Source organism: Globicephala melas, chromosome 19, assembly GCF_963455315.2.
Source record: "Globicephala melas chromosome 19, mGloMel1.2, whole genome shotgun sequence".
NCBI classification, from domain to species: domain Eukaryota; kingdom Metazoa; phylum Chordata; class Mammalia; order Artiodactyla; family Delphinidae; genus Globicephala; species Globicephala melas.
The window spans coordinates 712,847-726,699 of record NC_083332.1 but is presented as its reverse complement, the minus strand read 5'-3'; the positions used below and the strand labels follow the sequence as shown (position 1 = coordinate 726,699).

Here is a 13,853-nt window from a genome sequence, read left to right as displayed (position 1 = left end):
GGGATCTTCCCGGACCTCCCCTGTATCGGCAGGCGGTCTCTCAAACACTGCGCCACCAGGGAAGCCCCCAAGGTACCAGGGAAGCCCCCAAGGTGGGCATTTTAACTGCTCTGGTTCTGTTCAGCTCCGGAGCGCTGTGTCAGGACCGGAGTGACTGGAACGGGAGGTCCGGGAGGAGGCGCTGTCCCCAAGGCACAGAGGCGGATCTGAAGTTCGGCGACGCCGCCTGGGGTGCCTGGCGCCAGGCACGTGAGACGGACCGCCATGCCCGCCTCCCCCAGACTCTTCCGCCGCTCCCGGCCCCGCTCCGCCCACAGTCCGATGGCGGCGGCGTTGAGGTACCCGCCTTAGGTAAACGCTCGTTCCCCGGGCCCTCACACCCCTCACTCCACCAGACATTAAAACCCCGAGTGTGGGGCGCCTGCTCACATGCCCGCAGCCCAGGCCACGGTGCCCAGGACAGCGAAGCGGTCGTGGGTGGGGCCCTGTTTATGACAGCGTGATGGCGCGTGGGAGAGGTCACAGGCAGAGGTACCCGCAGATGCGAAGGCTTGGAAATCGGCCTGAGGCGGGAGGATTCAGGAAACCTAGGGTCAGCTTTCTGCTTACAGGGAACAGTGTTAGTGGAGTTAGACCTGGTGTAACCGACCCAGGATTGTACTTTATTGCGAGGATTCTAAAGGCCATGGGGTGTTTCGAATAAAGGAAGATAGTATCTCCCGTCAGATGTTAGAGCATTCCCAAGAGCCGTTTAAAGGAAGAACAGGGTGGAGAGGGTTGATGAGGACATTGAGGTCCTAGGAGGTTGAATCTTTGTTCAGGGTCCCACAGCTGGTAAGAGGCAACACTGAGCATTGAGGCCCAGAAGTTAGTCAGCCAGCCTGAGGTCACCTGGCTCCAAGGCCAGGCAGGAGTACATACAGTTAGCCCCTCAAATCCCACCATGGACGCATTCCTTTAGGACCTGCCTCTTCACTCAGGTTCTCACGGTTAGAGAAGTGCCTATGGAACCTGCACAGGGAAGTAGAGGGTGTCCCATTGCCTCACCAGCCCTGCTTTCACCCCTATGTTCCCTGGAATTGTGGTGTCCTGAGATGCTTGATGCCATTTTTCCCCCTCCTTGAGTCTGGGCATGCAGAAAAACTCCAAGCCCAGTGTCCCAAGTCCATGCTACAATTATATGGAGGTGTTCCCATTTCTGGCAACCATTGTAAACAGGTGTGTATGGTTAACCCAAGACATGGTACCAGGATGTGTAAATGCTTAGAGGTAAAATTGAGCTCAGGAATATTCAGGAACCACAGGTATCCTCTTTTTACAGGTAGGAGTAAATAGTAGGTGGTTTGGAGTCAGGAGGGGAACAACTGCCTGAGATGTCAGGTGTGTGTTCTAGAGGTTTGGCTCACGGTAGGGAGGTGATATGACCAAGGCCTTAACAGGCTTCATTTGGGTTTAGAGTGGAAAACAGACTGTGGGCTTGAGAGAGGAAGAAGGAACATCATTGTGGAGGCTACTGTCATAGTCCAGGTGAGGGTTAATGGAGCAGGGGCGTGCCTTAGGAAATGTGGTTGTATTCTGGCTTCATGTTTTTAAAGGGGACAGCTAGATTTCTAACATGGGTGGTGAGGGAGTGAAACGCAGGGATCAATGATGACCCCTGGCTTTGCAGCTGTAGGGTTGGAAGCTGCATCAGTTGAGATGAGCAAGTTGGTAGTAGGTGTAATATTCACTGGGTTTAGCAGGAGCTTTTTTTGGACAATGTTAAGAGTCTGAGATATTTCAGACACCACTGAATAAAAGCATCAAATGAACATCTAACATACAGGTTTGGAATTCTTGGGAGTGATTCAGGTTAGAGACATCCAAAATGTAACTAGAGTGTGGACCAAGGTGAATGACCTGTGGCTCACATTAAGAGAGGCAAGCTTCGGGTTGTGGTGGCAAAGCTTTTAGGGGGAGATGTGTGGAGGGTGGGGTCAGAGGATTTGGTCTCATGCTTGTGTACCTGGGTGATGGTGTCAGCCTTCATAAATGTAGGTAAATGACCATGAAGGTTTGGTGTATGAGACAAGAAAGTCTGGCAGGTGGCCAGAGCTTCCAAGAGAAGAGTGGACATGAGATGGATGTAGAAGCAAGGGTAATTCATGCATATGACACTCAGGCCAGATCTGGTGCTTATTCACCACTATATAGGCTCACCAAGATTTGTGAGGACTTTGGTAGGGTCTGGGGTGTTTCATTCAACCTGGTATATATGGCCATGAGCAAATAAGGTCATCTGTGAGAATCACTATGCTTGGGGAGGGTGAGTAATGGGGCTGGAGTATGAATGAAGGTAAGGGAGCAGAGAAGTGTTGTCATTGCCGAGGGACAGGAAGGGCAGCACAGAAGTAGCATGGGACTGTGAGTATCTGAGATCCACACGTGGTTCTATTCCTTAAATTTGAGGCAAGGATCAGAGTCATGCAGTAAGGCATTTATAGATGATTTCTGATGCTGCCATTGGGAATTGTGGGAGGTCTGTGGTCATATTGGGTCCTGCTTGACTTTACCAGTTGTACTGTGGATGCTGTCTGCCGAGTTGTGGTGTAAGGCCTAAACCCAATATGATGTGCTTCCTTCACGCTTGGTGAAACCTGGGTGTCCTCAAATGGCCTGAGTGCAAGTTCCTCTCCCCACAGTGTTCCTTCAGATAACGTCTCCTAGCCTAACAACCATTTTTACAAAGCAAACCAGGAGCTTCTTTGTATCGGGTATCAGTTCCCTACCAGCCCTCAGAATTGTTCAGATAAGACAATCACATCCTCCTTGGAACATCCCAACCCCTTCATCCTAGAAAGGTTCCATCCCACAGCCCCTGTGTGTGTTGTTTTTGCCCATGTACGCCTTTGTGGTGAGTGGTGTCCTATTCTCAGATGTGTGAATTTATGTGATTAAGAAACTGCTGTCAGTCTCATCGGTCCAGTCTCAGGTGTCATGTGTTAGGCCACCATCATAGCCCTGTGGTGGGGTTAGGAGGAACTGATTTAAATACAAGTAACATGGGGAGGGGAGGGAGATGGCTATGGTGTGGGAGAGTGAGGTGTTGGTGGCCATGGTCATGTGTGGCTGTGGGATACTGAGACTGAGGGATGTACAGTTTAAGGAGTGATGTGTGCTTGAAGAGGGAACATGTCTGATGGTTCCAGGGCACTGCATTGATAATTTCAGGACGATGGCCACACCAGGGGAATTGCTTGTCAGGAGGGGGTGGATCCCTTTATGCCAGGCCTATAGCTGAGCTATATGTTCATCCACCTGTCTCTTCTTCCTGGTTGTTGTACCTAGTGATCAGTGGGCCCGTGGGGAGAAAACCACACCATGGTGTCAGGGCCTGATTGATCCTCTGATTTGGGAAGCTTGGGTGATGGATAGTCATAGGGTAGATGTGTGGGGAAATAGATTGTGACTTCTCAGAAGTGGACTGTTTGTGGTTTTATCTGTCACCATCATGGCAGGTCAGTGTGAACTTTGAAGATGTAGCTGTGACCTTTTCCTGGGAGGAATGGGGTCTCCTTGGTGAGGCTCAAAGATACCTGTACCATGATGTGATGCTGGAGAACTTGGCACTTATAACCTCCCTGGGTAAGAACCTCAAACCTTTCCCCATGTCCTGAACTAGTCTCTGCCCTTTCCTTTTCCCCAGAGACAAGTCTGTCCTTTTCATGTCAGGACCATTGTCACTGCTTTTTTCCCCCAATTCCCTAAGTTATTGCTATGGTTGGTTGGGCTGAGATGTTTGCACTGCCATCTGTTCTCCTTGAATAGGCCCCATATCTGCTTCTCTACAGCCTTCCCTGGAAGGATCCAGGGTCAGGAATCTTCCATTCAGCCTAATGTATCCCACCATACTTGCCCTCTTCCTTCTGGGTGATGTTGTCTAGATGCATGTCATCCTTGCGCCTCAGATTCTACTTCCTTCTTTTCACTGACATTTCCTCATGACTGCCTGTGCTGGGAATTAATTCTCTGATGTAGACCATGGACTTCTTGCAAGACCCCTTTCCAAAGTTCTCTTAATAGTATTTAGATGTTTTTCTCTGGCCTATGATGTGATGAGTATGGGTCAGCTGCTCATAGGTGGTATCTTTCCCCTGTTATTTTCATCATCCAGGTCCCATACACTTGTTCATTTTGGAAGTGGGGTGGAGAGCCCTTGTTTGTCCACAGGATGGATATGAATTCAGACTCAGCCAAATGGGCTCAAAGGGCTGCTGTACAGTAGCACTATGGGAGTGTATGATAGTCCTGTGTTCAAGTGATACCAGAAATTTGTTCTGTTTGACTAGTGTTTTGATGCTACTTCCAGTGGCCACACCTTATTTTTGCTTTTTCTGCCCCATTCTTAACAGTGCTGACTTGTCAATTCTGCACTGTGATTCTTCCACTTTTATTCCAGCCTGTGGCTAATCCTCACGTCTCTAAACTCCCTGTATCACCCACTTTTCTCACTGCTTTATCTGCGCATTCTCTAAAGTTGGCCCATATATTTTCTATAATCAAACATGTACCCATTCTTAAAATGTTCCTGACCAACAGCTGTTCTGTTGCAGTCCCGTTTTCTTGGGCCTGGAAATACCCATCTACATTGCAGTCATGTGTTAACAGCAGACAAGGTCCTGTTGAAAGTTGTTTGTAACTAATTTTTTAACCATCGACTTTAATTTTTCACCCTGCCTCTCCTCCCTATGACACATCACATGGTTGTGTCTTTTCTCTCATGTGGTCTTCCCCCATCCTGTGGCCTTTATAGCCCAGTATTGCTAACAGCCATGTCATCAACTTGAACCCAACTCTGTGTTCTTGTAAATAATCACACAAACTCGTTCATGTGTTTGTCAGACACACACTGGTGTGTGGGCTCCCCCCTCCCACGGAAATCAACATGTACTTCGCCAACATTTCTTGCTTTTAGGTTGTTGCCATGAAGTGGAGAATGAGAAGGCTTCTTTTGAACAGTGTACTTCTGTTCAAAGAGTGTCACAGATCAGGAGTCCCAAGGCAGATTTGTCCTTCAGAAAGGCCCACCCTTGTGAAATATGTGTCCAGATATTGAGAGAATTTTTGTACTTGAATAAATATCAAGGAACACATTCAAAGCAGAAATTACATAGGTGTGAGACATGTGGGAAACAATTGTGTGTAAGCATAAACCTTCATCAGCATCAGAGGCAGTGCATCAGGGAGAAACCCTTCAGAAGAGATGTGGACAGAGCCTCATTTGTGAAGAACTGCAAGTACCATGTGTCAAGGAAGCCATTAGTCTTCAGGGTGGTTGGGAAGGACTCCTTGGCCAGTTCTCAGTTTCTCCAGCAATGGGCTACTCACACCTGGGAGAGGTCAAACAGCAGAGCCGAGTGTGGGATGGCCTTTCAGAGGGGAAAAACTTACCATAACTGGGAAGAATGCACAAAAGCTTTCAGTCCCAAACACACACTTGTTCAGCAGCAGAGACTCCTCACTAGAGAAAGATGTTTTATGTGTAATCAGTGTGAGAGAAGCTGTAACGTCAGTCAGCATCAGAAAGTTTACAATGGAGAAAGAACTTTTGAACCTGGGGAACATGGGATATTATTTAACAGAAAGTCCAACCTCATTGAACACCAGAGAAGTAACACTAGAGATAGGCCTTATGAATGTACAGAATGTGGGAAATCATTTACTCAGTGCTCCAACCTCTTTACACACAAGAGAGTTCACATGAAACAAAAGCCATATGAATGTGATGAATATGCAAAATCGTTTAGCCAAAGCTCTACCCTCCTTCAACATCGGAGAATTCACACTAGGGAAAGGCCTTATGAGTGCAATGAATGTGGTAGAACTTTTACACAAAACTCTATGCTCCTTCAGCATCAGAGACTTCACACTGGATCAAAGCCTTATGAATGCACTGAATGTGGAAAATCCTTTGCTGTAAACTCCAGACTCATTAAACATAGGAGAGTTCATACTGGAGAAAGGCCTTATAAATGCAGTGAATGTGGAAAAACATTTTGCCAAAGCTCTTCATTCCTCCGACATCAGAGAGTTCACACTGGAGAAAGGACTTATAAGTGTGGGGAGTGTGGAAAATCATTTAGGCAAAAGTCCAACCTTATTCAACATTGGAGAGTCCATACTAGAGAAAGACCTTATAAGTGTGGGAAATATGGGAAATTACTTAGCAACAAGTCCCATCTCATTGAACACCAGAGAGTTCACACTGGTGAAAGGCCATATGAGTGTGGGGAATGTAGGAAATTCTTTAGCAAGAAATCCTACCTCATTATACATCAGAGAGTTCACACCAGGGAAAGGCCATATAAATGCAACAAATGCGGGAAATCATTTAGCCAAAACTCTGCACTCCTTCAACATCAGAGAATTCACACTGGTTCAAGGCCTTATGAGTGCACTGAATGTGGAAAATCCTTTGCTGATAATTCAGCCTTCATTAAACACAGGAGAATTCACACTGGAGAAAGGCCTTATGAGTGCAGTGAGTGTGGGAAAGCATTTGCCCAAAGTTCTTCAGTCCTTCGACATCAGAGAGTTCACTGGAGAAAACTCATAAAAGTAAAGAAAATTTGGGAAGTTGGTTAGCCCAAGCTCTGTTTTTCAACATCAGAGAACTCACACTGGATCAAAGCCATGTAAGTGCTGTGAATGTGGGAAATCCTTTGCTAAAAACTCCAGGTTCATTAAACACAGGAGTGTCCACACTGCAGAAAGTCTGTATGTTGTAGGAAATGTTGGAAATCCTTTACCTAAAACTACAGTCTCATAAAACACCATAATGTTCACATTGGTTAATGGGCTTATGGATGTGATAACTGTGGGAAACCTTTAGCCAAACTGTAGCCTCATTTCACACTGGAGAGTTCACAGGCTTCAGTCTTATTTCATTGGACACCACAAAGTTCACTTCAGAAAAAGAGTAGTTGTGCAGGGATGGATTGTTCAGTATAACACTGGGGAGATCCCTTATGAGGGTGCTATCTGCCAATACACCCAATAAACCACTTAAATTCCAGGTTTATGGGAGCTTCAGTGCATTTCTTAACCTGCCCAGGGCCCTTACCAGGTTTACATCATTACCAGTTCCATAGCAAAAGCCATTTCACCACTACTATGTGGCAGGTTCTCATGATGTGCATCATTGAACCACCCCACCGAGTCCAGGGAAGGAGACCTTGATGTTGTCCTGTTTGTGGGAGTCTTTATAATCCTGAGCACTCATTCCTTTCTAATTTGTTTGATGGGTTACCTCACTGATCTGACCAATTTTTGGCCTAGAGGACTCTGCTGGTGACTTGCAACCAGGACTACTTTTTTCAGGGATGTTGTTGGTCTCACATGACTGCTGTGATGGGATTTTCCTGTGCTTCATGTCTCCAGTCCAAGAATAGCCTTCTTCCCATTGTACTGGTTGGTGTGAAAATGGAGGCCTTACTGTTTAAGCTCCTTTAATCTTGGGATTCTGTACACTGTGGTGATTTGAAAACAACTGAGTTGTGACAACAGGGCTGAAGAGCTTTCTTGTGGGATCCCAAATTCTGTGCGCCTCAGAGGGAACAATATGATGTAGAGTATACTTCTCTCTAGTTTTGTCCTATTTGGCATTGCTGCCCAAGGCCTCCAAGAAAAGACTGCAGGGATGTAATCCTTATCTGTAACCTGGATGCGTTGGTATTTTTTTGGTTCAGAGGTCAGTCTGTAGAGGGGCTGTTGTGATAACCTTTGGTGCTTCCTAAAGCAAGAAGAAATTGTCTTGTTCACAGGGAGTATTGCATTGTGTCCAGGTGGTAAGGGAAATCTGTTTCCCAGGTCTTGCATTGGATCCATGTACCCTCATGTCCAGAATTCCAAATAGTGGCAGCATAGGTTATATGATTTATGGGCAGGGAAATCATTTGTTACAGGAACACTGGTTTTGTAGGGAGGGGAAGAGACTGCCACAAGATTGTTGGAATGTGTCTGTTTTGAACGGACCTCCACAATGTTCCAGTCCCTATAGCTATGAAGGATGAGCAGGTGCAGAAATTCTCATGGCCTCCAGAACTGTGTATTTTGTGTAGGGAGGCTGTTGCGAGAGGAAAAATTTATAAATGTTCTGTGGATTCCTGTAGCATGTGTGCGTGTTCACCTCAAATCTCTTGCTGTGTAGGAAAATGAGGATGGTGAAGATGAGTTGTGCCCTTTGTAACCCAGCCTTCATTCCCATTGAATTTTGTGGAAATTGCCTTGTTGCTTCTGATATTTGCCACCACTAAGGCAAGGTATCCCTCCCAGACATGAGGAAAGAGTTGGTGGAATCAGTAGAGGTTTGCCAAACTAATTTTCCAGAATTGTAGGAAATCTAGCTTTCTGTTTTGAATCATATTTTCAGAGCTTTAGTAAGGTATAAGTGACATACAACAAACTGATTATATTTAAACTTAACATTTTGACAAGTTTTGACATTCATGTAAATCCATAAAAGCACCACCACAATCATAATAATGAGCCTCTCCATCATCCTCTGTTTTACTTCATGCCCTTTAATAATGTCTCCTTCTGTACTATCTCTGCTCTCCAGGCAAGCATTTGTTTACTTTCCATTATAATAGATTAGCTTCCATTTTAGAATTGTATATGATTCTACTCATAAATTGTTTACACTTTTTTTCCTTTGAGTAGCCTCATGTGGCTTACTCATTTTGATAGTCATCAATGATGCTTAAATGAGTAGTTGTTTTTTTTTTTGTATTGCTTAGAAGTATGACAGTTTGTGGGTGTACCACTATTTGTTTATTCTTTTGTCTTTTTATGCATATTTGAGTTCTTTCCAGTTTCTGATTGTTGCAAATAAACCTGCTAAGATATTTGAATCTAGTTCTTCGCATACATGTTTCATTTATCTTGTGTTAATTTGGCAGTGGGGGGTGGGGTGGAGGTGGAGGCGGGTGCAATGCCTGAGTTACAGGGTAAGTGGGTAGCTAACTTTTTAAGAAATTGCAAATTGTGATCTTTTGTATTCCTGCTAGCAGTGTATGAGACATACAGTTTTTCCATATCCTTGCCAGTAGTGGGTATGGTTAGCCATTGAAAATGTTAACCTTTTTTTTTTTTTTTTTTTTTACATCTTTATTGGAGTATAATTGCTTTACAATGGTATGTTCGTTTCAGCTTCACAACAAAATGAATCAGTTATATATATACATATGTTCCCAAATCTCTTCCCGCTTGCGTCTCCCTCCCTCCCACACTCCCTATCCCACCCCTCCAGGCGGTCACAAAGCACCGAGCTGATCTCCCTGTGCTATGCGGCTGCTTCACACTAGCTATCTACCTTACGTTTGGTAGTGTATATATGTCCATGCCTCTCTCTCGCTTTGTCACCGTTTACCCTTCCCCCTCCCCATAGCCTCAAGTCCATTCTCTAGTAAGTCTGTGTCTTTATTCCTGTTTCACCCCTAGGTTTTTCATGACATTTTTTTTCTTAAATTCCATATATATGTGTTAGCATACGGTATTTGTCTCTCTCTTTCTGACTTACTTCACTCTGTATGACAGACTCTAGGTCTATCCACCTCATTACAAATAGCTCAATTTCGTTTCTTTTTATGGCTGAGTAATATTCCATTGTATATATGTGCCACATCTTCTTTATCCATTCATCCGATGATGGACACTTAGGTTGTTTCCATCTCTGGGCTATTGTAAATAGAGCTGCAATGAACATTTTGGTACATGACTCTTTTTGAATTATGGTTTTCTCAGGGTATATGCCCAGTAGTGGGATTGCTGGGTCATATGGTAGTTCTATTTGTAGTTTTTTAAAGAACCTCCATACTGTTCTCCACAGTGGCTGTATCAATTTACATTCCCACCAACAGTGTAAGAGGGTTCCCTTTTCTCCACACCCTCTCCAGCATTTATTGTTTCTAGATTTTTTGATGATGGCCATTCTGACTGGTGTGAGATGATATCTCATTGTAGTTTTGATTTACATTTCTCTAATGATTAGTGATGTTGAGCATTCTTTCATGTGTTTGTTGGCACTCTGTATATCTTCTTTGGAGAAATGTCTATTTAGGTCTTCTCCCCATTTTTGGAATGGGTTGTTTGTTTTTTGTTATTAAGCTGCATGAGCTGCTTATAAATTTTGGAGATTAATCCTTTGTCAGTTGCTTCATTTGCAAATATTTTCTCCCATTCTGAGGGTTGTCTTTTGGTCTTCTTTATGGTTTCCTTTGCTGCGCAAAAGCTTTTAAGTTTCATTAGGTCCCATTTGTTTACTTTTGTTTTTATTTCCATTTCTCTAGGAGGTGGGTCAAAAAGGACCTTGCTGTGATTTATGTCATAGAGTGTCCTGCCTATATTTTCCTCTAAGAGTTTGATAGTTTCTGGCCTTACATTTAGGTCTTTAATCCATTTTGAGCTTATTTTTGTGTATGGTGTTAGGGAGTGATCTAATCTCATACTTTTACATGTACCTGTCCAGTTTTCCCAGCACCACTTATTGAAGAGGCTGTCTTTTCTCCACTGTACATTCCTGCCTCCTTTGTCAAAGATAAGGTGACCATATGTGCGTGGGTTTATCTCTGGGCTTTCTATCCTGTTCCATTGATCTATATTTCTGTTTCTGTGCCAGTACCATACTGTCTTGATTACTGTAGCTTTGTAGTATAGTCTGAAGTCAGGAAGCCTGATTCCTCCAGCTCCATTTTTCGTTCTCAAGATTGCTTTGGCTATTCGGGGTCTTTTGTGTTTCCATACAAATTGTGAAATTTTTTGTTCTAGTTCTCTGAAAAATGCCAGTGGTAGTTTGATAGGGATTGCATTGAATCTGTAGATTGCTTTGGGTAGTAGAGTCATTTTCACAATGTTGATTCTTCCAATCCAAGAACATGGTATATCTCTCCATCTATTTGTATCATCTTTAATTTCTTTCATCAGTGTCTTATAATTTTCTGCATACAGGTCTTTTGTCTCCTTAGGTAGGTTTATTCCTAGATATTTTATTCTTTTTGTTGCAATGGTAAATGGGAGTGTTTTCTTGATTTCACTTTCAGATTTTTCATCCTTAGTGTATAGGAATGCCAGAGATTTCTGTGCATTAATTTTGTATCCTGCTACTTTACCAAATTCATTGATTAGCTCTAGTAGTTTTCTGGTAGCATCTTTAGGATTCTCTATGTATAGTATCATGTCATCTGCAAAGAGTGACAGCTTTACTTCTTCTTTTCCGATTTGGATTCCTTTTATTTCCTTTTCTTCTCTGATTGCTGTGGCTAAAACTTCCAAAACTATGTTGAATAAGAGTGGTGAGAGTGGGCAACCTTGTCTTGCTCCTGATCTTAGTGGAAATGCTTTCAGTTTTTCACCATTGAGGACGATGTTGGCTGTGGGTTTGTCATATATGGCCTTTATTATGTTGAGGAAAGTTCCCTCTATGCCTACTTTCTGCAGGGTTTTTATCATAAATGGGTGTTGAATCTTGTCAAAAGCTTTCTCTGCATCTATTGAGATGATCATATGGTTTTTCTCCTTCAATTTGTTAATATGGTGTATCACGTTGATTGATTTGCTTATATTGAAGAATCCTTGCATTCCTGGAATAAACCCCACTTGATCATGGTGTATGATCCGTTTAATGTGCTGTTGAATTCTGTTTGCTAGTATTTTGTTGAGGATTTTTGCATCTATGTTCATCAGTGATATTGGCCTGTAGTTTTCTTTCTTTGTGACATCCTTGTCTGGTTTTGGTATCAGGGTGATGGTGGCCTCGTAGAATGAGTTGGGGAGTGTTCCTCCCTCTGCTATATTTTGGAAGAGTTTGAGAAGGATAGGTGATAGCTCTTCTCTAAATGTTTGATAGAATTCACCTGTGAAGCCATCTGGTCCTGGGCTTTTGCTTGTTGGAAGATTTTTAATCACAGTTTCAATTTCAGTGCTTGTGATTGGTCTGTTCATATTTTCTATTTCTTCCTGATTCAGTCTTGGCAGGTTGTGCCTTTCTAAGAATTTGTCCATTTCTTCCATGTTGTCCATTTTATTGGCATAGAGTTGCTTGTAGTAATCTCTCATGATCTTTTGTATTTCTGCAGTGTCAGTTGTTACTTCTCCTTTTTCATTTCTAATTCTATTGATTTGAGTCTTCTCCCTTTTTTTTTTTGATGAGTCTGGCTAATGGTTTATCAATTTTGTTTCTCCTTTCAAAGAACCAGCTTTTAGTTTTATTGATCTTTGCTATCGTTTCCTTCATTTCTTTTTCATTTATTTCTGATCTGATTTTTATGATTTCTTTCCTTCTGCTAACTTTGGGGTTTTTTTGTTCTTTCTCTAATTGCTTTAGGTGCAAGGTTAAGTTGTTTATTAGAGATGTTTCCTGTTTCTTAAGGTAGGATTGTATTGCTATAAACTTCCCTCTTAGAACTGCTTTGGCTGCATCCCAAAAATTTTGAGTCGTTGTGTCTCCATTGTCATTTGTTTCTAGGTATTTTTTGATTTCCTCTTTGATTTCTTCAGTGATCACTTCATTATTAAGTAGTGTATTGTTTAGCCTCCATGTGTTTGTATTTTTTACAGATCTTTTCCTGTAATTGATATCTAGTCTCATAGCATTGTGGTCGGAAAAGATACTTGATACAATTTCAATTTTCTTAAATTTACCAAGGCTTGATTTGTGACCCAAGATATGATCTATCCTGAAGAATGTTCCATGAGCACTTGAGAAAAATGTGTATTCTGTTGTTTTTGGATGGAATGTCCTGTAAATATCAATTAAGTCCATCTCGTTTAATGTATCATTTAAAGCTTGTGCTTCCTTATTTATTTTCATTTTGGATGATCTGTCCATTGGTGAAAGTGGGGTGTTAAAGTCCCCTACTATGAATGTGTTACTGTCGATTTCCCCTTTTATGGCTGTCAGTATTTGCCTTATGTATTGAGGTGCTCCTATGTTGGGTGCATAAATATTTACAATTGTTGTATCTTCTTCTTGGATCGATCCCTTGATCATTATGTACTGTCCTTCTTTGTCTCTTCTAATAGTCTTTGTTTTAAAGTCTATTTTGTCTGATATGAGAATTGCTACTCCAGCTTTCCTTTGGTGTCCATTTGCATGAAATACCTTTTTCCATCCCCTTACTTTCAGTCTGTATGTGTCTCTAGGTCTGAAGTGGGTCTCCTGTAGACAGCAAATATATGTATCTTGTTTTTGTATCCATTCAGCCAATCTGTGTCTTTTGGTGGGAGCATTTAGTCCATTTACATTTAAGGTAATTATCGATATGTGTGTTCCCATTCCCATTTTCTTAATTGTTTTGGGTTCGTTATTGTAGGTCTTTTCCTTCTTTTGTGTTTCTTGCCTAGAGAAATTCCTTTAGCAGTTGTTGTAGAGCTGGTTTGGTGGTGCTGAACTCTCTCAGCTTTTGCTTGTCTGTAAAGGTTTTAATTTCTCCATCAAATCTGAATGAGATCCTTGCTGGGTAGAGTAATCTTGGTTGCAGGTTTTTCTCCTTCAATGCTTTCAATATGTCCTGCCACTCCCTTCTGGCTTGCAGAGTTTCTGCTGAAAGATCAGCTGTTAACCTTATGGGGATTCCCTTGTGTGTTATTTGTTGTTTTTCCCTTGCTGCTTTTAATATGTTTTCTTTGTATTTAATTTTTGACAGTTTGATTAATATGTGTCTTGGCGTATTTCTCCTTGGATTTATCCTGTATGGGACTCTCTGTGCTTCCTGGACTTGATTAACTATTTCTTTTCCCATATTACGGAAGTTTTCAACTATAATCTCTTCAAATATTTTCTCAGTCCCTTTCTTTTTCTCTTCTTCTTCTGGAAC

The 13,853-nt window shown here is 42.5% G+C and overlaps 1 protein-coding gene across 1 annotated transcript; it reads left to right on the top strand.

Annotated features, from left to right (window-relative positions):
- The first annotated feature begins 502 nt into the window (after nt 1-502).
- Nucleotides 503-6,808, top strand: LOC115848029 (zinc finger protein 154-like). The gene is made up of 4 exons (XM_030848310.2): nt 503-592; nt 3,498-3,624; nt 4,955-6,565; nt 6,645-6,808. The coding sequence occupies exons 1-4, from the start codon at nt 503-505 to the stop codon at nt 6,806-6,808; spliced, it is 1,992 nt and encodes a 663-aa protein (XP_030704170.2).
- The last annotated feature ends 7,045 nt before the right edge of the window (nt 6,809-13,853 follow it).